The sequence below is a fragment of the Sinocyclocheilus anshuiensis genome, unplaced genomic scaffold (assembly GCF_001515605.1).
Source record: "Sinocyclocheilus anshuiensis isolate Anshui unplaced genomic scaffold, SAMN03320099.WGS_v1.1 scaffold227, whole genome shotgun sequence".
Lineage (NCBI taxonomy): Eukaryota > Metazoa > Chordata > Actinopteri > Cypriniformes > Cyprinidae > Sinocyclocheilus > Sinocyclocheilus anshuiensis.
Window position 1 is genome coordinate 2407139 of NW_015549590.1, and position 26858 is coordinate 2433996.

Genomic DNA, 26858 nt, shown 5'->3' on the forward strand with positions numbered 1-26858 from the left:
AATGAATAAATAAATAAGTATTATACTATATATAGTACTATATACTATACACTAGGGATGTCAACGATTAATCGATGATCGATTAATTGTCGATAAGAGATGCAATCTATTAAAGCTATCGATGGTCGATTAAGTCGTTTAATTTTGGGCTGCGTGCGGCTCATGCGCAAAACACGTGCGAGCGGCTGTGAGTGACGGTGACGGTATATAAATGCATCATCATTCGTTCATAATGACAAATTAAGCTTTTAATGTGATTTAAACTTTAAAAGTACATTAAAATAGAAACAACACAAAGTTCTTCAACATGGAAAGCAATAGAAATGTAGTAACTAAGTAATTTCCCCAGATAATTCTTTCATATGGGGCTCTACGATTTGCAGGGCTGCGGGACACAGGACAGATAGGCTATTCATTCCTACAACTTGTTAATTCGTTCCTACGACTTATTAATTTGTGGCCACTGTCCATGTTTCATTAATTTTGTTCCTTAAATAACCCATGATTTAACTGACTTCTTTATAAAACATTAAAAATCTTACTGTTCAAAAACTGTTGACTGGTAGGTTATATAGATTACAGAAATGTTATATTGTAATGTTTATATATGTTATATTAATATATATATATATATATATATATATATATATATAACATTTCTGTCCCCCTCACTTCTGAAATGATGGCTACGCCCCTGCTATACACTATACTATATATAGTATTTTTATCTTATTTTTCCAGTTAAAATATAAAAAAAAAAAAAATTGACATATACAGAATACAGAAAATATCAGTACCCTGTATCTACCTACAAAAAGTTTATTTATTTTGTCTTGCTGTACCAGCAGATTTTTTTTCTCCACTTTTTCACTTGTTTATACTTAAAACAAGTGGAAAAAATATCTACTAGTGTATTAAGACGAAATATGCTTTTTATTAAACATACATTGTCCGAAAGCAATGGAAATACATTTTGAATATTGCTTCTCAATTGAATTTATCTTATTTCACAGATTGAGAATTTTTAGATATTTTTAAGAAAAAACAAAAGAGATTCATTAAAAACACATGAAGACGTCATATTTGCAGTGTACACCTGGTATTAGCATCTGAGTGTGATCCAAATTCTTTAGATGGCTGGTCATGGATACATATATGAAGGTCACACGGTTGAACCTGCCAGTTTCTCTGTGTTCTTTTCTGAAGGTACAGTCCATTCAAATACCTCCAGGGTCATGTTTACAAAACACACAATGGATTACGTCCATCTCTGACTAAGGCTAAGCCATCTAAGACATGCTCTCAGTGTCCAACATTTCATACAGTCACAGAAACTATTTTTTCTCTTCCACCTGAGGGAATATTGGTCTTTGTTAGCACCCAAAACTGGCAAAGAACTGTTTCCAGGGTTTTTCTTGGCAAACTGTTTAGATGGATCATGATTCAACCCGCACACTAAAACTCCCCAATCCTATAGCCCAAGCAGAGCTCAAGCTTTATTTTAATCACATTAATTTTTGACTGCATTGGCCGCTAATTCGAGTGAGCCATTAAGACTAGCAAAGATCAGATTAGCAAAGAGCATTACCTACTTATTCCAAAGTATTATGAGAAGCAAACAGGTGATGGAAGAGGATTTGCACTCTCTAAAGATAGATCCCTCATGCTTAAATAGAAATATATGTCTATTTAAATTGCTTAAGTTAAAAACACCTATGAAAATCGTATTACATTGTAGATCTACTAGCCTACTTTCTATGAGTGAGTAGGTAATATTAAAAGAAAATGTTTGAAAATTGAGAGAAACTCAAGAGACAACTTTCTATCATTCGAGTAACATGTTACAACAATGTTTGTGTATTTTGTCTGTCTTAGAACCGTGAGGAGATAAGAAAAGGTCTAAGACATTAGGAAAGAGGATTATGAATACAAGCCAAGCACATGAGCATTAACAACAGGCCCCTTCATGATAAACCACTTTGTTTGGTTTTACTGAAAAAAATAAAAATAAACTCAACTCAACTTAAATTTTTTCTAATTAAACATGATTTCTTCCTGAGTTTTGGTAACGGGCTGCATGTCTGCAGTCTTTAGATAAGTCATTTAAATTAGTCATATGGGGAGTGACTGAGCGTATGAGAACACAGGAAATGAAACCAAGATGTTTAGTGCAAAGCTGAAAACAGAATTTGGTTTGGAAATTCTGAGATGTGAACCTTAGTAAAAGTATTTGTGGCTTGGAGATAGCAAAGTCATGTGTTGTCACTAGACCACCCGATTTGAATATAACTCTGAACCAAAACCATATATGAAACAATTATCATTAAATGTCATTTTTCAACATTCCTTTTATGACAAATAAACTAAAAAATAACATATTTGCAATTTTCCTAAGTGAAGTCTTACTTAAACAGTTTTGAAAGTAAAAACATCATACATCATATTATATCCACGTAAAAATTTCATATGCGATTGTGTCTAATTAGTAACTTGTATATCCAAAATAACCCTAAAACACATTATTTTTTAACATAATTTGCATAACAAATTGGATGCTGACTTTAGGAGTGTGTTTTTTTAAATTGGCATCAGTTAGATAGAGACAGCTGCTCATGTCTCTAACCCTGCTGGCATAAACAGACAGATCTTGACTAAGAGGTCATAAACACATGTGGACCTTCACATCAGCATACTTAAATTAGGTTATGAAACACTCCAAGTATATACAAGCGTTTTTAAGAGTTAGACTTAGTCACTAATTAGCAGTGTTGGGCAGTAACTAGTAACTAGTAACTTAGTTACTGTAATAATATTACTTTTTGCAGTAACTAGTAGTGTAACTAATTACTAATAAGATTTCAGTAATAATATTACAGTTACCATCCATAAAACAGCTTAGATACTTAGTTACCTTTGATGCCTCAACCCCACTGATTTAAAATCCAACAATCAAATAATTCCTAGATTTATTTTCATAATTTTCACGACTCGCACATGCATGTGATGTCCCCAGTGCAGCAGGCAAGCTTGGAATATGGAAAAGCTTACATTCAGCAGATAGAAATATTGCATTATATTGATTTTGTCAGGAAAAAAGATGATCATGAGCACTTTTGTGTAAGTTGTGGCTTTACTTTACTCTGGCATAACATCCCACCCACATCCTTCTGATCAGCATGTGGTACATTATATTACTATAATTAAAAATCTTTTTGGAAATGTAAAGTTTCTTACAAACTTAATGAAATATAATCGTATATATGTGTAATGGAGAAATGATAATTAGCTTCAAGTTACACATGACAATGAGATTAATACAACACTTCTACTTGAATGTGACTATCAATCACTAGAATGTTATGTGGAAGATACACAGTTACAACTTCTGTGGGGCGTGAAGAAAAAGTAATGTAACTAGTAGTGTAACTAATTACTGTTGCAAGAAAGTAATAAGTAAAGTAACAATATTACTTTTGAAATTAGTAACTAGTAATGAGTAATATATTACATTATTTGAGTAACTAGTCCAACACTGCTAATTAGACACAATCGCATATGAAGTTTTTACATGGTTATATCTCCAAAGTTATAACCATGTAAAAACTGTCATGAACCTTTAGATGGTGCAGTCCGATAGGTCTAAATAAATCTGACATAATGCCATCATCACAGGGTGCAGCTATTGTTTTTTTTTTTGTATCAACAGCCAATACGCTTGCTGCTCAACATTCAAATACTTGTATTCAGCAAGTGATTGCTGTAGCAGTTGCAGCACACTTCAGAAACCCTCCACCTTCCCCAGCTCCACCTGTATAGATCTGCTACGAGGTGATTCATGTATGCTACATATGGGGGGTTTTATATGTTATATGTGCAGCAGCAGTATTTCTTACATGCTCACAACAGCATGTCTGTGGATGTCTTAGCAGTAACAAGTCTCTGTACTTGCTCTACCACAGCACATGACAATGTTAATGTGTTTAGTTTTGGCAGAATAGATCTGCTATGCTGCTGCTGCTACTGCTGTGGCAGAGCAACCGAGACTTGCTACTGCTAATACATCCACAGACATGCTGCTGTGAGCATGTAAGAAATACTGCTGCTGCACATATAATATATGAAAAAACCCCCATATGTAGCATACATGAATCACCTCGTAGCAGATCTATACAGGTGGAGCTGGGGAAGGTGGAGGGTTTCTGAAGCGCGCTGCAACTGCTATAAAAAGCACTAGCAGAGTATTTGAATGTTGAGCAGCAAGCTGAATGGCTGCTGATGTGAGAAAAAAATCAGTTGTGCCATGTGAATGATGATGTGATTATATCAGATTGAGTTAGAGCCTATCGGCCATCTAAAGTTTCATTACAGAACATTGTATAATTATTATTTATAATATAAATAATGAACTCCCACTACAACTAACGTAAGTGGTAGTTCAGTAGTAATGTGTGTCTTTTTCAGTGACAGAAACTTCAAAAGTTCTGACAATAGGTCTTACTTACCTTACATTCATGAAGTAACTGCAGTCTGTTAATATTCTTTTGTTCTGTGATCACTTTACTATTGTCCATTCAGCTATGACAAATGTATTGATATTATCTGTATTTTAGAAAATCTTACATTTCACATAATTAACCAGTTGGTGTCAGAGTGAACAGAGCATAATAGTGATCAAAACACCTTTACATGCCATTTGAGCAGAGAGCACAAGCCCTATAAACTTAGACCATCTGTTACAGCAGGTGTGGGTTATGATGAGAGCCCAGATGTCCCAGTCTGATCCTTTTTCATCCTCAGAAAAAGGTTTCCATCAGTCACTACTTCCATTATTAACAATATGTTCAACACTGCATTTCCCATTCAACACCCTTTAAATGAAGCCCTCGAAGGATAACATATAATAAAAAATAAAATAACCTTAACAAAGGTGCTTTAATTAATATATTAATTATACTGACATATTGTTTTAACTAACCCTTTTTTCTAATTTAGGTTGTCTGAGAAAGAGTTGGGACTAATAACAAATCTTTTCAGCTGTGTTTTTAGGGACATCGTGTAAAACAACTGATAGTGGCACTTAGTGGCATGGATGCAGTGTCATTCAAAAAGATGATCAGCAGTGACATTGTACTGTAGATATGCATTATTGTCAGTCATGACAAATTTATTCTACAAGCAAAAGTGTCTAATAAAAGATGGTTTGTCAAGTTTTGCATTCCGCTTGTCTATATAAATATATAGCTGAATTTATTCAGCATTAGTGTAGATGCATTTTGACCTCTTTAAAGGGTTAGTTCACCCAAAAATGAACCCTCATGTCGTTTCAAACCCATAACAAATTAAGCTATTTTTGATGGAATCTGAGAGCTGTCTGACCCTGCATAGACAGCAATACAACTGAAATGTTCCCAAGTCCAGAGACGTAGCAAGGAGATCGGTAAAATAATCCATGTGACATCAGGGGTTCAACCGTAATTTTACGAAGCTACGAGAATACTTTTTGTGCGCAAAAGAAAAAAAATAACGACTTTATTCAACAATTGTCTCCTCCGCGTCACCCGGTAGCGCCATTTTGGAGAGTATCAGCTGGACGTAAACAACTTGTGCTGTTCTGTGTCAGCTGCGTCATGCCGGATCTGTTTCCTACATTGTTGTGATTTGATCTGAATGAAAACAGTGTATCCGTGTGACGTTTAATTTTTGGGTGAACTAACCCTTTAACCTCCTCCTTTGTTAATGTGATTGATAGACCTCTTTGTTAAGCCATGTAAACAATATTAGAGTTATTAAATAACAAATGGGTTTCTCACTGTGAATTTCAGGTAAGTTATGCCTAAGAAATCAAGTTCAAGTTCATTTTATTTGTATAGCACATTTACAACAGCCACCAGGCTGACCAAAGTGCTTTACAGAAGAGCAAGATTATACCACATACACAGAAAACCCGTTTAAAAATGACCATATCACAGTAGTCAATACACTAAGGAAAACAAGGTTTTTAGCAATGACTTAAAAACAGACAGAGAAGGGGCCATTCTAATCTCTAAAGGCAGGGTATTCCAAAATCGTGGCCCTGCCACCGCAAATGCAGGCTCCCCTCTACGCTTAAGCCTAACGTGAGGGACTATCAACAAAGCCTGGTCACAGAATCATAGGCTTCTAGAAATGTTGAGTGCAGTGTACTGGGCAGTGCAAATACTGTAGTAACAGCCAACCAGCTGTTTGTACTGTATGTCGTGTTCACAAATCCCCCTGAGGATACCATGAGAATGTCCCTCGAACTGCTTTTGAAGAAGCCGATGTTCTAAAATAGTTTGACACCCACCTCATTCCCTCAAAACCCAGAAGACTGATGCCAAGGAAACCATTTATGAATTTATTATACCAACAGGAACAATGTGAGTAGGAGTTTTAAAGCTGATTGAGTTTGATGTCTATCCAAGCTCATCCTGTTAGGATGAACGTGCTGTGTGTTATGAAGCTTTGGGAGCAGTTGTTATTGTTATTCTGGCCTCATGACAGCGAAAGTGATGCCACGGTTAGGACGTGCCCTAAATGGACACATGCTATGTTGGAGGTGGAGCACTGAACACAGACAACAGATGCAAGCGTATTATCACAGTTCTGTCGTCCAACCAAATGAACCTGAGGCTGACACTCTCATTCATACATGTACTCCTCAATAGCTAATCCCTAAATACAATTCTGTGTCTATTTTTATACATATTGTAGCCAGAAAAAAGACGAGTACTAATCAACTAATAGGATTGGGAGCGAAATGAACATTTTATAACGTAGGCCGTGTAAGCCAAAGAGAGGGAGGAGAGTTTGCACTATAAAGGCGGACAAGACAAACTGGGAATCACACTAGGAAACTATCAACACTAGCTACAGAGCAGTGCTCACGTGCAACAGTCAAGAGCAAAGCAGAAGACGCTCTCTCAGGTCTCTCTCAGGTCGCAAACCAGGTAAGATCTGAACTGTCATCACACTGAAAAATGCACTTAGACTTTGAGGTGCACGTGTAAGAGTTTAGGACCGCTGTTGATTTGGATTCAGTTTATATGAGATTGTTCAGTGTTAAGACTAGCATTATTGTTCACTATAGGAAGATTGAAATGTAGCATAGTATTTGTACATTTTCAGAAAAAAATAGTACTAAAGTTGTCAATAGGATGGCACCCTTTAAAAAGGTACACATTTGTACCTCATTTACACCTAAAGGATGCATTTTAGTACACAAGTGCACATATTAATATATAAATGGTACATTTTAGTACCTTTAGGAATGGGTACTGCCCCAGTGACAGCTTTTGTGCCTTTTAATCTGAGAGTGTACTTAAATACAAGATAACAAGTTGCTATCATGTAGACTACAGACCGAGGAGCATCAGTTGTTTGCATATTCAGTGTCTTGCTTTCCAGTTAACTAAACATTATGCTAATTGATATAACCCTAACCTGAAGGAATGAGGTCATCTTTATAAAGAATATTCATAGTCGGTCATGAGAACAATAGTCAGCTAAATGTGACATATGATGCTTAGACTTGAGAAAAGATTGTGATCATTGTGTTTTGTTATAATTTCTAAAGTTTAATATTTGTTTCGTTTTATTACTTTTGAACCACACAAGCGAATCAATTTAACTGAGCATACACACTAAGTCACACTATAGAAATAGTGTGATTTTTAAACAAGAGCATGATGGATGAATTTTGCTGGCCAAAAAAGTGTCTTATATTTCATGTGATTTATTCATATTCATTTACACATGAATAGTAATTAATTCATCTTATTTGTTGGGTATGCTCCTGTTTAGACTTTAAAATATTTAAATAATATTTAAAATATGTACTTTTAAATATTTCCAAAGGCCACGCAGTCCCACATTTTAAAGGAATTTAACTTGTCTTCTCTTAAAATGTTTTATGCACATTTATATAATGTATTTAGCAAAGTACAACTCATTTTGCACCAAGTGAAAAAGATGACTAAACACTTTTCAAACATAGTGCTTGAATATTCAAAGTACATTGCAGCTAGTTGGCCTCATTCACAGAGACACATTAAAAACAGATAAGAGCTAATCATGAGTGCGGCTTGTCCGGAGGATTATGAAGTAGTCTATCGTTATGCTAATCTCCTCTTCCCTGATTAGCTCTAGTGGATTGAAATCTCAGCAGGACAACATACAAACATGAATGGTTTTCCAAACACTATTCTTAATTCAGGGAAGGATGTTGGTACTTTTAATGTTGCTAAATCACACGACTGCCCTCTACTGGCACATTTTACACTCCACCCTTTTCACTTCTCATTTCAGAAAGCCTCAGGTGACTTTCCATAACCATGGCAAAGTAAGTTTGTGCATATTAATTTATTCCCTGAGTGCAGGATTAAACACTATTCTTAATTCAGGGAAGGATGTTGGTACTTTTAATGTTGCTAAATCACACGACTGCCCTCTACTGGCACATTTTACACTCCAACCTTTTCACTTCTCATTTCAGAAAGCCTCAGGTGACTTTCCATAACCATGGCAAAGTAAGTTTGTGCATATTAATTTATTCCAGCAATGTATAAATACTCGAAATATGAGTCATAAAGACATTCAAAACATCATAATCAACATTTAAATGCATTTAAGACCATCCTTTCTCTGTATCCTACAGACTATTCAATATTTAATTCATATTTATGACACCTAGATTAAGCAGGCTTCATGTAATGCTCCTACACCCTGTTCACTAGTAGTATTAAATCTGTAGAAGTCTTTTTGGTCTTCAATCCTAGTGGATTACCAGATTATAAAAAATCCCTTTTAGAGTGGATTGACAGGATTACCACAAGAGTTTAAAAGCAACAGTGCAGAGTTTAGCATGTGCAGATGACTAATCACCTCACGGAGACTAACATATTAAAAGCATGCAAAAGCAAAAGACATTGTACTCTCATAATGATTATCAATGATTATAATATCAAGATTTTAATGTTGTTTCTACAGGGTTTACAAGAAGACTAGTGGCAATGGTTCGGTAAGGCTCCCTTTATACTGCTTACACTTCCCATTACTTGTCATCTGCTCCAAATGCACATGCTCTCAACCAGGATTGCCAGATCTGAGTATCAAAACTAGCCCAATGACCCTAGCCCAAACATCAAAACTCAAAACATGCCACTCCAAGATCTAAAATAGATATTATGCATTACACCCATTTTTAAATCACTATATAGGCTAGTAGTAATTATAAAAACAGTCTGTTTTATAAAGTACCTCACAGGAGTTCAATGGCTCCCATCCCTCACAAAACTCATCATCTAGCACAGTTTTATCATTAGTAGAATACAATATATCAGTTTAGGCATTTCAGTCAAATATAATTTATGATATATGTCAAACCTTTTCATTTTATTTAATATGTCAAGTTGGGAAAACAACAACCCCCTTCAACGGGAAAAGCACAGAATTGGCAACCCTGCTCTAAATATATTTATAAGACACAAGCACACGTGATAATCATCTCAGTAATCATTTATTACAGTTATGCCTTTATTTGGGGAGAAGAGACTTTGTGGACCATGTGGAACATGTTGACCCAGTTGGTACGTTCTCGGCTACTTTTACGTTGTTTTACGTAGATTATTCCCTAAGATTGTGGTAAATTTGTAACTTTTTTTTTTAATTAAATGTATATATGTATATCTATACACATTACTCTAGTTCAAAAGACTTGTAATTTCCCTCTCAGATGGGGTGCTCAAAATTGATCCTTCAGCTCTTAATGGAAGGAAAGGTATGATTTAATCTAAAACATTATCATTATGAACATTTGTCATTCATTTAATTCATTTAGACACTTCCTCTAAATTATTAAATTTTTTAGTGTGGATACAGCTTGCATGTGCCTTCCGCTATGGACGAGAGGATCTGGATGTGATTGGAGTTTCCTTCAGAAAAGACATCTGGATAAAGCGCATTCAGATGTATCCCTTTGAGGGAACCAAGAACCCAAACACTCCAATGCAGGATGCGCTTTTGAAGAAAGCTGGAGACCAAGGACATCCCTTCACTTTTGTAATTTGTAATGTAAATTCACATTTATGCATTAGGCATTGTGAAAACAATCAAGGATGTCCTTCATTGGTGTCTCTTCTGTTCTTTCTCAGATTCCAGTACATTTCCCATGCTCAGTGTCCCTTCAGCCAGCACCAGAGGATGCCGGGAAGGTACAGCAGCAGAAAAACATGCATATGTGCAAATACACTCACAAACAGAAAACTATGATTCTCCAATATGTAACATGTCTACTTTTACAGCCTTGTGGAGTTGACTATGAAGTCAAAGCCTATATTGCAAATGAAGAAGACGAGACAGATGAAAAAGTTGACAAGAAGTATGTACTGCTCCATTTTAACATAAAGATACTCACCATCAAAATGAATACATTTTTATTCTGATTCCAATATTTCTACCAATAATAGGGACACTTGCCGTCTGATTATTCGTAAAATCCAGTATGCACCAAATGAGCTAGCAGCTGGACCCAAAACCGATCTCAACAAACAGTTTATCACTGCAGACAAACCAATTCATGTGGAGGCCTCCATGGAGAGAGAGGTACAGTGTTTTAAATGCCTGTTGTTGATAATTCATGAAATTGTGATGTTTTCATCATTTGCAGTTCTATGTCTCTTCATTCACTGTTGATTTCTCGCCCTTCAGCTCTACTATCATGGAGATCCCATTCCTATCAAAGTGAAAGTGAATAATGAGACCAGTAAAGTTGTGAAGAAAATCAAAATCAGCAGTAAGTATTTTTATTATTCATATTAGAGAACTAAACAGCCAGTTTTCACCCATTTAAACTACTTAAAAGTGATATATACAATGCTTACATATATACGATCATCAAAAACCTATCTGCTAACAAAAAAACAGAAACCTTTATAGAATTTTTAATGGTTTTAATGGGGAATTGTATTGGATTTAATGGAAACTTTAATGGTCCCTTTGGGTCTCTATTGGTAATTTGTTGCCTTCTATTGATGGCATGTTAAGAACATTAATTCCTAATGGAATATGGCCCAAAACAAAACACACTACTGGACAGGGTTGCCAGGTCTATGTAACAAAACCAGCCCAAAGGTCAATTTCACAGGAAAACTGGGTATATATAGCACCTTTAAGAATGATTCATTATTGCTTATAACTAGAAGTATGTGTTTCACACAATGATCCACAATAAACTTTAACTCATTGTATGTTTCAGTTTACCAAATTACAGATGTACTGCTTTACTCAGCGGACAAATACGACAAATGTGTTCTGAATGAAGAATTTGCGTGAGTGCACAGAACTTCACATCACATTTGTGAATTTGTCTGAGAATTGTTAGTATTATTTTTGTAGCACATTTAATAAATAATGTTAAATAATATCATACTCAAATAATATCATAATTGTTCACATTTTTCATCTTTAAACAAAAAACAAGTTTGTTTTTGATTGTTCTTGAGAGGTGAACAAACCCCTTTTTGTAACAGGGATCAAATTAATGCGAACTCCACCTTTGAGAAGGAATATAGAGTCACTCCTCTGCTTACCAATAACAAAGAGAAATGTGGTCTTTCACTGGATGGCAAACTGAAAGATGAAGACACCAACTTGGCTTCTTCAACAATGTCAGTTAATCTTTATTACAACATTTGAGTATATCCTTAAATTGGTAGTTGGAAAATATAAAAGTCATCGGTATTAGATTAGATTTTCATGCTCATAGTCCAAATAACATCTCTGTATTTTTATACAGTATAAAAAACTTGTATTTATAAAAATGCAAGGCAGATAAACAAGGTGATTTTTCTGAATCTCTGTATCTCTCTGCAGTCTGCTACCCAACATGGATAAACAAATACAAGGCCTTGTTGTTTCCTACAAAATTAAGGTTACCCTGATGATGGGAGGTGGTCTCTTGGGAAGCCTAACATTAAGGTTTGCATCTTTACATTTCATCTCAATGTCTCAGTGAAGAGTCATAGAGAGCATTTTACTTCCTTCTTTCTCTAATGACTTTTGCTGTGTTATTAAGGAAGATCTTTCCTATGATAATGCCCAAACACTACGTAACGAGGAACAGTCTGCTTAGAGTTACCTTGTCATTAACCAACAATGAAAATAAATCCAGCAGTACACAGTGTGATGTGGTTTACCATTGTGAACAGTGAAAGTACTCAAGACATGTTTATCTTCCGTACACAGTGATATTACCGCTGAACTCCCCTTGGTTCTGATGTCACCTAAACCAGCAGGTGAGGTTTCTGTTCTTTTATATCTAAAATGAGGGGGACTTGTGTTTGTGAGGTATATACAGCCCAGTTTTCCAAGGATAGTTTTGTATTTGTGACCACAACATATTTTAAATTTCAAGTAATACAAATGTTACCGTTTATAAAGTGGCACTGCTATGAAACATTCTAAAGAGCATCATTTTCTTATTTTCTAACTGCATCCGTGTGCATTCTCAAATTGAGCAGAAGTGTAAGTATCAATGTAAACTTTTTTCCCACATTGAGAAAGAATGTTAAACTTCTTTTTGTTTTCGTTTTGAATCTTAGACTCTGAGGCTTTAACAAAAATGAAACTTTTTTTTTAAATCCAGGACTGATATCAACCTTGAATAGACTCTACAGCCAGTGACAGAGAGGAGCAAGTCAGAAGGAGAGACACTCAGGAGTAGATGCAGATTCCAAACAACTTCATTTCATGAGCCATAGACTATAGATGCTTCCTTGTTGCAAATACCTGTGTAAAAGGAATTAGCTGTATAATGTTAAAAATGGGCCAAAGGCCTTGTAGACTAAGATGAACTCAGTGACACTGAAATCAAGCATTGGTCTGATGCTGTCATGTTTATTTTTTCTGCCTTTATCATGGGATCTCAGATTAATGTTTTAGTTTCTTTTTGTATGTGAATGTAAAAAATAAAGCAGTAATGAACAACTTACGATAAATGTATTATCATAATTATAGGCCTATTAAATTGTATTTGTTTTTGTTTTTCTGTCTGCGGTGATGGTGGAAATTAATAAAGATTGGACTGTTATTTCAACCACTATCAAAGTCTTTCCTCATCCTTCATCATCACTTTATATACAGTAGATGCAGGGGATCTTTTTTTTTTATCATCCTAAAATTACACCCACACCCACTATAATATATTGTTAATATACATAGGCCTATGTGTATATACATATACATAGCCTATGTATGTATGTATGTATGTATACACTTTGTTCCAAATTATTATGCAAGTGGCATATCAATAGGATTTTGGTACAATTAAGAGTCAGATATTTGTTTGTGTTGTTTTTCACATCTTTTTAGGTAACTGGTATGAATCTCAGACAGGTTTGTTCAATAGTTTGCCAGGTCTTCTTAGGTAAATGGAAACCCTACTTAAAGAGGTTGTTCCACATTATTAAGCAAGTCACAGTTCTCATGAAATATGGTGAGGAAGAAAGATCTTTCTGAAGATGAAAAGTATGAAACAATGCAATGCCTTGCAAAAGGCATCAAAACAAATAATATTTTGCGAAAAGCAAATAGAGATTATTGAACTGTCAAAAGATTTGTGAGTGACTCAGAGCACCGAAGATCTTGATCAGATAAAGATTTATTACGGAACGTTTCTGTCAAACAAATGACTGTATTGTAATGCCAGCTGTAAAAAAGCCACTGCTGAGCAGCAAACAGGTGTTTGAAGCTACCTCTCCATGCAGACTGGCAGTTGTGTGTTAAGTTGCGTTTCAGTCACTGCTAACCAAACCTCACAAAGAGAAACCTTCACAGTAGCTGTAGAAACACATTTTCAAACTGTTAAGCACCATGGTATTTATGCAGCATGGGATAGTGTGTTGTCCTGCATGAAAATCCTTTTATTTCTGAGAGCCGGAGAGGATCTTGAGACTCCAGTATAGCTTCAAACACCTGTTTACTGCTCAGCAGTGGCTTTTTTACAGCATCTGTTTGACAGAAACTTTCCTTAATAAATCTTTATCTGATCAAGATCTTCTGTGCTCTAAGTCACTCACAAATCTTTTGACAGTTCAATAATCTCTATTTGCTTTTTGCAAAATATTGTTTGTTTTGATGCCTTTTGCAAGACATTGCATTGTTTCATGCTTTTCATCTTCAGGCTGCACGGAGAGGATCTTGAGACTCAAGTATAGCTTCAAACACCTGTTTACTGCTCAGCAGTGGCTTTTTTACAGCATCTGTTTGACAGAAACTTTCCTTAATAAATCTTTATCTGATCAAGATCTTCTGTGCTCTAAGTCACTCACAAATCTTTTGACAGTTCAGTAATCTCTATTTGCTTTTTGCTAAATATTGTTTGTTTTGATGCCTTTTGCAAGACATTGCATTGTTTCATACTTTTCATCTTCAGAAAGATCTTTCTTCCTCACCATATTGCATGAGAACTGTGACATGCTTGATAATGTGGAACAACCTCTTAGGGTTTCCATTTAGGCTACCTGAGAAGACCTGGAAAATTATTGAACAAACCTGTCTGAGATTGATACCAGTTACCCGAAATGATGTGAAAATCAAAACAAATCACTGTTTATTGTACCGAAATCCTATTGATGTGTCACTTGCATAATAATTTGGAACACAGTATATGTGTGTGTGTGTGTGTGTGTAGTCAAAACATTAATATGTATCATGTACATGTAACATTAGTTAGGCTACATAACAGAAGAATCGTATAGGCTTCTGACTTAATTTTTCAAATCTTAAGTATTGTTAAATGGATGTTATGAATATTAATCATCTATTAACAGACTAGTGCAGTGAGTGTCACTGGTAACGATTGAGTCGCCGTTTCTGTATGAATTTCTGAATGAAGATCTTTTCCTGGTTGCTGCAGTAGATTAGCTTTAGCAGTGTCAGTTTAAACTGCATATTCGTTTGTGCGTCTGAATTCACCTCAAATCGCAGCGGCTTTACACACTCAATGTCACCTAAACAGAGCTGCTGTACGACAAAGGTCAACTTCACTTAGTGTTATGCTATACATTCGTGTACATCGTCGTGTAGTTCACCGTAAAAGCGCATAAACATAATAACAAAACGGTAAAGAACAGTGTGAGAGAATGGAGATGCTACTGCGTCACTGTCATCCTATTTAAACTGTTGGTTAGCTTAACCATAAAGGGAAAATAACAAACGTATTCCGAAGTGCATGTTTGACGATCGCTGTATTTTAAAGAGTTGCGGTTGTGCTATTTAAAATACAAATAATTTGCAATTATGTCGAGAAATATCGCCATAGTTGCTGTAATTATGTAGGACAGCGAGGTCTGTAATCATGTTGTCAAATGTCATAGTAAATATGCTGGGTAAATACAGATCAGAGCATATTGATTTAAGTTTGTTACGCAAACGACTCCATAACACTCTGCATCTGACTCTATACTTAAATAGCAATTGCGTGATTATTGTTTTAGCTAGCCCACATATTCTGTTCTTCTTCTTCTTCTTCTTCGTCTTCTTCTTCTTCTTCTTGGGTGATTTGCGGCAGCTTAGACGCTTCAAAGGCGTATTGTTGCCCTCCTCAGTTCATCTGAAGAACTCCATCTCATAGATTAAATCCTCAAATAAAGATCAGTGTGGAGTAAAAAACTTATAACAACCTTTGTTGCTTCATATTCCTTATTTTCAAGAATCGATTTTAAAGATAAAGATGAGACTCCGGATTCCAACAGATCAGAACACATATTCTGTTCTGCATTGGTGTATCATAATATTATTGGGTCGTGTGAAGTTCCCAGCATGCACTGCGCGCCCTACGTTGTTTCCGGTTAGCTGCTGGCTACCGTCAAACACCGGGATGATCAGACCTCATTCACCGGGCCCGTGTGTTTCAAGTAAACCCGCCGGTCTTCGTTATTGGAGCTGTAATATCGATGATTACCGGCAGCAGTACGAGAGTGACAAGCAGTGGTCCGCTAGACGTCAGTTCATTGTGAAACACATTGAAGAGTACGAGGGAAATGCTCTCGATAAGCTACTGGCCTTGTCGATGGTCTGGGTTAACCATGTTTTCATGGGATGCAGGTGGGGATTGGATTGAATGGGATGTGAGAATTGGGCTGTTTAACTGTTTTTGGTGGGTGTAGTTCACCGTAAAAGCGCATAAACATAATAACAAAACGGTAAAGAACAGTGTGAGAGAATGGAGATGCTACTGCGTCACTGTCATCCTATTTAAACTGTTGGTTAGCTTAACCATAAAGGAAAAATAACAAACGTATTCCGAAGTGCATGTTTGACGATCGCTGTATTTTAAAGAGTTGCGGTTGTGCTATTTAAAATACAAATAATTTGCAATTATGTCGAGAAATATCGCCATAGTTGCTGTAATTATGTAGGACAGCGAGGTCTGTAATCATGTTGTCAAATGTCATAGTAAATATGCTGGGTAAATACAGATCAGAGCATATTGATTTAAGTTTGTTACGCAAACGACTCCATAACACTCTGCATCTGACTCTATACTTAAATAGCAATTGCGTGATTATTGTTTTAGCTAGCCCACATATTCTGTTCTTCTTCTTCTTCTTCTTCGTCTTCTTCTTCTTCTTCTTGGGTGATTTGCGGCAGCTTAGACGCTTCAAAGGCGTATTGTTGCCCTCCTCAGTTCATCTGAAGAACTCCATCTCATAGATTAAATCCTCAAATAAAGATCAGTGTGGAGTAAAAAACTTATAACAACCTTTGTTGCTTCATATTCCTTATTTTCAAGAATCGATTTTAAAGATAAAGATGAGACTCCGGATTCCAGCAGATCAGAAAACATGCGGGTTCTTGCAGCACGAAGAACTTCACACTCCATTACTACATGCTGCACACTCCGGATTCCAACAGATCAGAACACATATTCTGTTCTGCATTGGTGTATCATAATATTATTGGGTCGTGTGAAGTTCCCAGCATGCACTGCGCGCCCTACGTTGTTTCCGGTTAGCTGCTGGCTACCGTCAAACACCGGGATGATCAGACCTCATTCACCGGGCCCGTGTGTTTCAAGTAAACCCGCCGGTCTTCGTTATTGGAGCTGTAATATCGATGATTACCGGCAGCAGTACGAGAGTGACAAGCAGTGGTCCGCTAGACGTCAGTTCATTGTGAAACACATTGAAGAGTACGAGGGAAATGCTCTCGATAAGCTACTGGCCTTGTCGATGGTCTGGGTTAACCATGTTTTCATGGGATGCAGGTGGGGATTGGATTGAATGGGATGTGAGAATTGGGCTGTTTAACTGTTTTTGGTGGGAGTTTGGGTGAATACTTATATCACAGAAGTCCTGGTAAAGTTTATTTTATGTCATATTTATACAGGCCATTTTAATTGCAAAGTTATACATGTGAGTGATTCTATAATTGCAGGTACATTTGGTGTCCGAAGTCTATTTTTTTCTGCTTTTTTCCAAATGGTTATATTTTTAATTATTTTAATACGGTGTTACTCATTGTTATGAATTACAAGATGTTACAGTCCATAACAATATAATATTTTTTTGCAAAAAGTGTCTTAACTGAAAATCATGATTTCTTGTTGTCCAAATTAGTCGGTCCATTTTTTCCATCATGTATCATTGTGTAATCAAAATATTTTATTGTACTTGTTTTTTTTTTTTAGTATTTCATTCATTTTATTTATAAAAGCCCTAAAGAGTCATTTACCTAATTCTACAACATTATTTAAAAAAAAAAAAAAACAATTTTTCTTATAAAACTGTGTGTCCGTAAATCTTGCGTCAACTCTGTTACCGTACCATACTTTGCCTTTAAATTAGTGGAATTATCTCCCACAACTATGTAAGATACAGGAAATGATGTCACTTTCTCTCACTGTTAAGATCTGAAGCACTGAAAAGTCTGTGCTGAAAATATTTTAATCTAAAAAGTTCTTACACCAAGAGTTATTTTATAAAGTGTCAAATCGGTTACCACAATATCAAAAGGAAAACAGATTTTTTTCATTGATCACACTTTGTGTTATTTAAAAGTCTTTTAATCATAATTTCATTAGTGCCATGTGCTCTTAGCATTTATGCTAGCAAGTGGAGTTTTTGGCAAAAAATAAAGAAAATACAAACAATACCATAAAGACATGTTTTTCATTAAAAGTAAAAAAAAAAAAAGGAAGTAACTTGTGTTTGGCAAGCACTGAATTATTAAAATGAAATATGTTTTCAATAAGATACTGAAAAAAAATCTGTTAGTGAAAACTTTTTTTTCTTAACTTTCTGCAATGCCAAATATATCTCCAATTATAGAATCACCCATAAGTAATGCCTACCAAAGCATGTCGTCAACATTATGGCTGTTCTTTCTTGGGCCAGCTATGGCTCCCAACTGATGCACAAGGTGCTAGAGATGGCAGAAGGGATTGATGTTGGCGAAATGCCCTCGTATGAACTAGTTCCAAACGCTGAAGCAAAAAAGAGGCCATATTCATCTAATGGAAGTAAGTCTATCAATGCTTGAAATCCGTCTATCTGTCTGTTTATCGATCGATCAATCTTCCTATCTATCACACAAACATTTTTATAATAAATGTTTCAGCATTGAAACATTTTGTGGGAGTTTTGCATCAAATAAACAAAATGTAAATATTTTATGAAGCATTTAAACAAAACTAAATTATAAGTAATCATATTTGCATGCAAATGGGTATTTTAATCATGTATTATTTCATATCTCAGGTGAAGAGCCCATGAAGAAGATGCCTGTGTCAAAATTCACATCCAGACCTCGATTTGAACCGGTACACTTTGTAAGTGGCGGAAGCAGCGGCAGTGGAATCGGAGAAACGGACGAAAAAGAAAACGAGAAGGTGCGCAGGAGGTGTGAGATGAATGACGTAAGACAAAGGGAACCAGATCATCCGCCATATAACGGTAACCGTGGCAACAGCTCCTCTTTCTCCTTGGGCTCCCTTGAGACCGTGAGGTATGGTTATGATTCTTGTCCTGAGCACAAAAGTAAGGATGTGGCCTCGGGCAGCACAAGTGGGCTTGGCTATGGCAGCAGAGGGTCCACCCCGAACTTCATGGGCAAAGTGCAGCAGGAGTACACCGCTAGATATGAGGCGCATACTGCCAGACAATCTGACTCATACTCACAGGCAGGCCGAGCTGATGGATACGGAGGTTCTGGACAGTCTGGAGCCTGGGATAGCGGACGGCGTGGACTGGGATTTGGACATCAGGATAGGCCGACCTCCAGCAAGGCTTTCAGCAGGGTATACGACGGTCCAAGCAGAGGCAGCTCTGGCCTTCTCCCAACACCTTCACTGCCGTCTTCTATCCCCACATCAACAACTGATGAAAAACAGAGGCTGATTACCAGAGTATCAGCGGCCGTTGCCGTTACCCTGAGAGATCCTGCGTTCATGAGTGGACCCGACACGCCAAACTACAATTTCATGCTCAGCCGCAGCATTCAGGCTTGCAAGACAAACCCAGAGTACATCTATGTTAATTTAAGAGATATTCCACCCGCCGACCTTCCCAAAAACAGAAAAGTACCCTCTGAAGGATATGCATGTGAACTGAGGTGTCAGTCTGTGTACCTTGCCACTGGGTACTCTGGGAGCAAAAACGGTGCCAGAGACCGAGCATCAGAACAGGCCGTCAAAATGTTCATGAGGCCAGTGGAAATTCGTGTCCTGCAACGGCAGTACAAGCGTACTTACATTAATGACATGGTGGTGTGCCAGGTAAACACTCCAAACCCAATCCTTCCCCCACCTCTTCGCAACCCTGAGGACAAGCCTCCCCCTAGTACCAAGGGCCAGTATGAGCCTGACCGAAGCAAACACTGGACAGAATTTGTAATCATGGAGAACGCACACGATGCCATCTGTATGCTTAACAACTCGGCTGCGTTCAACCGCATGAAAGTTGATTATACTTTTGACCCGGTTCCCAACAGCAATTTATGGCTCTGTAGTGTGTACTTACAGGATGAGCTGGTGGCGCAAGCCAGAGGGACCAAGAAGAGCTCAAAACACGCAGCGGCGGAGGAGGCAGTAAGGAAGTTGCGAATGAACCAGGCTGCTCGTCAACAAGAGCAACAACAGCAGCAGAATTTTTCTGGAGGGAACCACACTTCAGACCAGCCTGGTAGTCGCTACGCCCAGCAAAGCAACAAGAAAGCGCAGCTAGGTGAATTGGTCATCCTTGAAAACTCAGATAACGCTATTTGCATAATAAATGACACTGCTCAATTTAATAAAGTGCTTGCTGACTACAAGTTCATGGTTCTGCCGGACCATCGCTGGCGGTGTGAAGTTTACCTCGACGGTCAGTATGTGGCTGCAGGCCTTGGACCCAAAAAGACGGTGAAGCACATTGCAGCAGAGGAGGCCCTCGCCACACTTCGGCGCACACAAGCTGTGGTGAAGTCCAACCTCAGGAAGGAGGGCCACATGGATGCAATTTCCCGAAATCAAATCATGGCTCGTTCTGGCGAGGAATCCATGCGGCAGGAGATCAAGGAGGACAACATTGGTAACCAGCTACTCCGGAAGATGGGCTGGACAGGTGGTGGTTTGGGAAGAGAAGGAGAGGGCATTGCTGAGCCCATCAAGGTCAAAGAGCAGTTTAACAGGGAAGGACTCGGTATGGACATGGACAGGCACAGTAATCAGCTGACTAAGCGCGATATTGAGGAAATAATTCGGAATTATGCGAGTTCTGACCGTCAAGATGACCTGCGCTTCTCCACAGAGCTCAACAATGAAGAGCGCCGGCAGATACACCAAGTATCCCAAAGATACGGGCTGCGCAGCAAATCGTACGGACAGGGTCGACAGCGCTTCCTCGTGGTTAGCCGCAGAGTTCAGAAGGAACAGCTGATTGGTCAGCTACTGCAAGAGGGGCAGGTGGGACGATATGAACTGGTGAAACCTCAGGCTTCACAATGACTAGGCTCAACAGGCCTCTGAGAAACCAACAGATGACCATTAATAAAAGCAAAGCGGTTTTACTTGTTACTTCTCCTGTTAATTTGTTTCCAAAAAGTGTAAACTATTTTTTTTAAAAACCGAAGGTGGACTGAAGCCTGGAAAATCTGTCAGTTCTCAATGACAACAGTGTGTATCCTTTGCCACTCTTTACCATGCATTTCTGTACAGTTCGTCCAGATTTGCTGTTGGTTAGTTTGAGACCATATGATGAACACACATTACTAACTAAACTTCGTCATATCACGTATCCTGTGAATGATATTTATTGACATGGATATTAGGGGGGCCTTTTGGCAGCATGTGCTCCTCTCTGAAATGACATTCCATTTTATGTTTTCACAATGGACAGTATATCATTCACTCGGTGTCATTCATCTGTTGTAAGATAAACACTTGAAATATGAAAATAAACTTTAAGTAATTACAAAACAGTATATTTTTGACATTTTCTGGTTGTTGATTGTAGAATTAAATATTTATCTCAACCTTAAATCTTTCAACTCCCTGTCTGGCAAATGCCTAAGCAGCAATCCCTGTGAAGTTGTTTGCCATTGCGAATACTGTCAACCAGTCTGCTTGTAGTGACACATTAAATTTAGTCATTGTCCATTTCCTAGTTCATTTAATGAAATGTAAATGCTTATCTTTGTTCAAGAACAAACACCATAGAGTTCATTTTACTGTTTATTTACAAGAAGTGAGAAAATGTACAGTTTCTTACATGGGTTACTAGTGCAAATCCGACACTCTTGGTAAATTAGGAAAAAAATGAAGATTAGCTTAAATGGATACTGCATGACAGCATCACATCCATATGGTTGGAGAAGCAATTTAATGTTAAAATAAACGGCACTTTAATTGAACTTAAGAAAACGAGCAAAATAACCATGCATCTAGGGTGCAACAGACAAAATTGTGAATACAGAAAAAAGAAAAGCAACACACACTCAACTATGCCAATTTGTAATATTCTGAATCCCAGGCCTCAGGCATGGGGCATTGTGGGACAGACAGATCACTGTGTGTGCCTTCAAACAATTACACCGTGTCAATAGGCAATACCTTAAACAACAGTATGAACTGCTCAATTAAAAGAACAAATCACTTGCACTTGATTAAAAAGGGCCATTTCCAACATTTGGTTCATTACACTTTTCAAACTGGTTTTAAATGTTCAGGTTTTCCAAGTGCAGTTATAAAGGCATGTTTCTGAAACATGTAAGCTTTCCATAGAAGACAATATATATATGCTAACCAACATCCATCTTTAATGTCCTTGCGGTTTCATTTGGAACTCTGAACGACACATTAAGTGGCATTCAGTATGACACTTTTGCAGAGACTCAAAGAAATCAATCTCTAGATTCAAAACTTGGGATTCATACTGAAAACAGCAACCAACATGTGTATACCCAAAATGAAATCAGCCCACAGTGTAGGAGCAACTCATAAAACCAAAGAAATAAGATGACAAAAATGAGGGCAGGCCAAATAAAAGCAAGTAACCCTAGCAACATTTTGTAAAACTAAGGTTTATCCTCATCCAGGATAAGGTTCTGCATGAAGAGGGAGACCACAACACAACAGCACTCTAATCTTGCAACAGCTACAGAACAGACAATTCTACCGAGTACGTGGAGAATGATTCAAAACATGATGCGTTTTATTTTATTTCTTTGCAAGGTGGTTTTCCTCTTGTTGGCGAGGCGGACTATTGTTCGTATGTGAACTGTAAGGTGGGTCAACAGTCACGCCAGCTCTGTTCCACAATGGCCGACACACGCTTCTCATACTCTCTCTTGTTTTCCTGATACAGCTGAGCTGCCTGGCTGTTGGCAGGGCTGTTTGGGTTTGGCTCATCCAGTAAAGACTGTGACAATGAAAGGTATGTTAACAACCTGAATAATGTACTAACATTTTTTTATAAAAAAAACATCAAAAAGGCATAAAGAAAAGTTTCAAAGAAAAAAAAGAAAGTCATGTTAATTAGATTCAAAATTCCAGACTTCTCTTTAGATTTTAAATTCACAATATTGAATTTACAATTTGTTACATTCCCAATACTACAAACTAGTGTTGTCACAGTACCAAAATTTCAGCAGTCGGTATTAATACCACAGTAGGGCTGTGCAATTAATCACATGCGATTGTCAAGCGCATCTCATCAGTAAAGCCGGTTCAGTGATTGGTAGTAAATCGCCATCACCTGCTTTCAGATGGAGCGGCATTTACTACACAGAGACGTAGTTCACTGACAAGCTACACAAAATCGCGTTCAAAATCGGCAATGAATCGCCTGCGATTTTGAACGTGATATTGCGTAGCTTGTCAGTGAACTACGGTTCTGTGTAGTAAATGCCGCTCCATCTGAACGCACGTGCTGGAGATTTACTACTAATCGAACTACGGCTCTGTGTAGTAAATGCCGCTCAATCTGAATGCAGGTGATGGAGATTTACTACTAATCACGGAACCGGCTTTACTGACAAGATGCGCATGACAACCGCATGCGATTAATTGCACAGCCCTATACCACAGTAAATTTCACAGTTTTTGGTACCATAGCAAAAACTATTTGTAGCATGTACCCTTAAAATATTTTTCAATCAAGTAAACATTGCTTTAAAAAGGTCAAGTGAAAAGTAATAAAATGAAAATCAAAGAAATGTATTGTATAGAACAAGTGGCAAATCTTGCAAGATCTATTTTGGCATATCAGATTTTTTGTTTGTCCCATCCACTGCTATGGTTATCACGGAGACAATCATTGCAATTTCAGATTCAGTCCCACATTTAAGTAGTTTGCACTCTTGCCAAAACTCCCATTATAATCAATAAATATATCTACACTGCACAATGAATCTCTTATTTACATGGTCATAATGAAAGCACACAGAACTTTAAACCTTCTGCTGAATAAAAACTCCGAAGTTTTGAGCAGGATTCTCTCTAGCTCTAACGTCTGATTGATCGGAGTGTTCACACGTGCCACCAGTCCTGTAGAATGTCTATCATTACATTTAAAAAATTTCAGTATTGACTTAGTACCGAAGTACTGGTACTTTTGACTACTACAGACAAAGCCTGAATGAAGAAATTCAATTTGAATGTTTCTTTTAATTACTTATATGATACTAATTTGTTTCTTTAATTCTAAAAAAAGTACTTTTCATTGCAAAATGACTCATTAGGAATGGAGTGAGATTAAAAATCCACCAAGCATAGGGTAATGGTGACACCTGATTACAAAAAAAAACTTTTTTTTTTTTTAGAAATTCTTAAGTTTTGTATTTTAGAAAATAGAATGGGCCAACAATCTGGAAACGCAAACAATTTTAAATACTCAATTTTCTTTTTTTTCCCATACTTATCCAGACGTGGAAAATAGTCAAATCAGATTTCATACATTTCCATACTGTATAGGAACCCTGCAGTTTGTGCAAAAAAGCAGAAAGAACTGCAGACATTTCATACCTGTATTGAGGTTAAAATTGAGGAAACATCATATGTTGGACTCCAGCGATTCTGAAGAATGTCCAAACATATACTACCATCTGCATAAACTGAACACAAAGAAATACAATTAGATTTTATGGTCTACTGAAACAAACTTCATAAATGCAATACTAGGATTTTAGAAATATAAAACTTACCATTAGGGTGAAACATTTTGGAGACAAACCGGACTGTAGGAGGTTTGTTTGGATATTCTTCTGTAAATTCTATTGTGAGTTTGAAAGTTCCTATGACAAGCAGAAAAAGAAAATATGAAGCAAAACCATTTGCCACATGTAAGCAAAAAGAACCATACCATGCCAAATACTAGTACACAATTATACAGTGGCACATACAGTATAATCAGTTGTCGGTATTTGGAACCCGAAGCGCAATCCTTATTCAGCTGTCAGTGTGGTTTAAATTATGGTTTACATTATATTAATCTGATCAAATGTGACAGTGAAGACATTTATAATGTTACACAATTTGATTACAAATTTAATAAATAAATAATAATGTTATGAAATATTTTTTTAAATATAGCATTATACAAAAGTTTGGAGTCAGTAAGTTTTTATTTAATAGAAACTGATACTTTTATTCAGCAAGGACACATTAAATTGACCAAATGTGACAGTAAAGACTTTAAGATAAGTAAAACCAAAAAAAGACACAAAAAAAACAAGACATGTTTCTTGAGCAGCAAATCATATTAAAATGATTTCTGCAGGATCTTGTGACATTGAAGACTGGGGTAATGTTGAAAATTTAGCATTGCCATCACAGAAATAAATGTAATTAGAAAACTTTCATTTCAACTTTGTCATTTTAAATAGTACTAATAGTTTGCAATATTACTGTTAACTGTATTTATCAAATAAAAGCAACCCGTGAGAGCAAAAATAATAATAATACTAATAATATTTTTTTAACTGACCCCTAAACTTTTGAAGTTATTTCTCCAACTGCCACATTAAAACTGAAAAAAATATTTTGAAATAAACATGTAACAGTCTGTGTTTTCTTGACTTACCATCTTCAAAGGGTGTTCCTTCAGGGCTGTAGGCAGAAGAAATGGGTCAACATGTCAGGTTACACATAACACTTGGCATGACAGCAAGAAGCAACGCCAAAATCACCAGCCCTGCGCATTAACGTTACTGTAATCCAAAAATAACAAGGCACACAGTCTACGGATATGACATTATAACCTGTTTCCTTCACCACAACAACAACACAACACACAGCTCTATTCAGGACACCGTCACTTCAAAGATCAAATAACCAGCACCTCTTATGGGGGACCACTGGCCATCTGGCCTATTTAACACTGCTTACATTATCGCTAACAAGCTGGATGTCATCTCACAGACCTCGAATAGTCTGAGATAAACAAAATTGCCAGTGTGTTCTGTTCACTGCTCATCGCTGTCAAAAAAAGCACATGATACAAACCCAAAAATGACAGCGTTCCAGACCATGATGTTGTTTTCCGACGGGGCTCCGCTAACTCCTGCCGGTGGATCCTCCTGGAGACTGAAAACAAGTTACCCGGAGAAGTTACAATACATATACTACACCTACATTACGACAACACTAAATACTGCACAGATAGCATCCAAATACATGATCGGAGAGGAATAATGACGTTTATAAATGGCAGTTGAGGGGAAAAAGTCGCCATGTTAAAGCCCGAGAGCAGCCGGTGTTCATGCAAAAAGCTACCGAGGGCCTTTAGCATTTTCTGTCGCTTACCGTTTAAAATCTCTCATCAGACGCCGTCTTGCTGGGGTTGACATGGTTTAATTGGATAGCCAAGACGTAAACATAAGGTATCGACGTTGTTATTTTGAATCAGGTTCAATTCTTTTAATTCAACGGACGTCGGCTTCCTCGATTCGGTTAAATATCGATGTTAGCCGTTCGCTTGCTTGGATCCTCCTGCCTGTTTTCTCTACTAAACCCGTCTCTCTGGGACTGGACCATACCAACACAAAGTGGGGGACAAACAACTGCTCGATGATATAAAAGTGAGCTCGTTCACACAACTGTAAACCTATTCGTGGTTTAGAAGTCAGTGGTAAAGCATATGTGTGACTGGCTTTATTAATTCGAGTGATTTCAATTAATAAGAAATACAGATATATTTAAAGCCGTTTACAGGAAACCCTTCAAACATGTACAGTTGTAGCGGCCTAACATAGTTACGTCATGAGTTTGACAGTCATGGTAGGTACAGGAGCGTTCAATATTGTAACTTACAGTGGAGTGGAGTAAGAAAAATATATGTGACAACGTTAACTCAGTTACATTTTTA

At 37.1% G+C, this 26858-nt stretch overlaps 3 protein-coding genes across 4 annotated transcripts; 2 read left to right on the forward strand and 1 right to left on the reverse strand.

The window, feature by feature from the left end:
* Positions 1–6850: 6850 nt before the first annotated feature.
* LOC107658109 (arrestin 3) lies at positions 6851–12862 on the forward strand. Of its 2 annotated transcripts, XM_016446552.1 has the most exons (17): positions 6851–6968; positions 8326–8359; positions 9007–9037; positions 9545–9605; positions 9752–9796; positions 9887–10077; positions 10133–10135; positions 10170–10229; positions 10320–10396; positions 10485–10620; positions 10726–10810; positions 11273–11345; positions 11547–11684; positions 11890–11994; positions 12262–12311; positions 12537–12540; positions 12662–12862. In XM_016446552.1, exons 2-17 carry the CDS (start codon positions 8352–8354, stop codon positions 12681–12683), a joined length of 1089 nt encoding a protein of 362 aa, XP_016302038.1. In that variant the 5' UTR covers positions 6851–6968; positions 8326–8351; the 3' UTR covers positions 12684–12862. The 2 variants fall into 2 exon arrangements, with proteins under 2 accessions (XP_016302038.1, XP_016302039.1); XM_016446553.1 differs by lacking the exons at positions 6851–6968; positions 8326–8359 and adding an exon at positions 8506–8546.
* A 4151-nt stretch (positions 12863–17013) lies between these two features.
* On the forward strand, positions 17014–21637 carry nkrf (NFKB repressing factor). Its single transcript, XM_016446554.1, has 3 exons — positions 17014–17284; positions 18414–18538; positions 18777–21637. Exons 1-3 carry the CDS (start codon positions 17058–17060, stop codon positions 20999–21001), a joined length of 2577 nt encoding a protein of 858 aa, XP_016302040.1. The 5' UTR covers positions 17014–17057; the 3' UTR covers positions 21002–21637.
* An 81-nt stretch (positions 21638–21718) lies between these two features.
* Positions 21719–26521, reverse strand: ube2a (ubiquitin-conjugating enzyme E2A (RAD6 homolog)). The gene is made up of 6 exons (XM_016446559.1): positions 26297–26521; positions 25997–26077; positions 25575–25600; positions 24697–24786; positions 24518–24606; positions 21719–22913 (listed from the first exon to the last, which is right to left on the reverse strand). Exons 1-6 carry the CDS (start codon positions 26338–26340, stop codon positions 22785–22787), a joined length of 459 nt encoding a protein of 152 aa, XP_016302045.1. The 5' UTR covers positions 26341–26521; the 3' UTR covers positions 21719–22784.
* Positions 26522–26858: the final 337 nt, after the last annotated feature.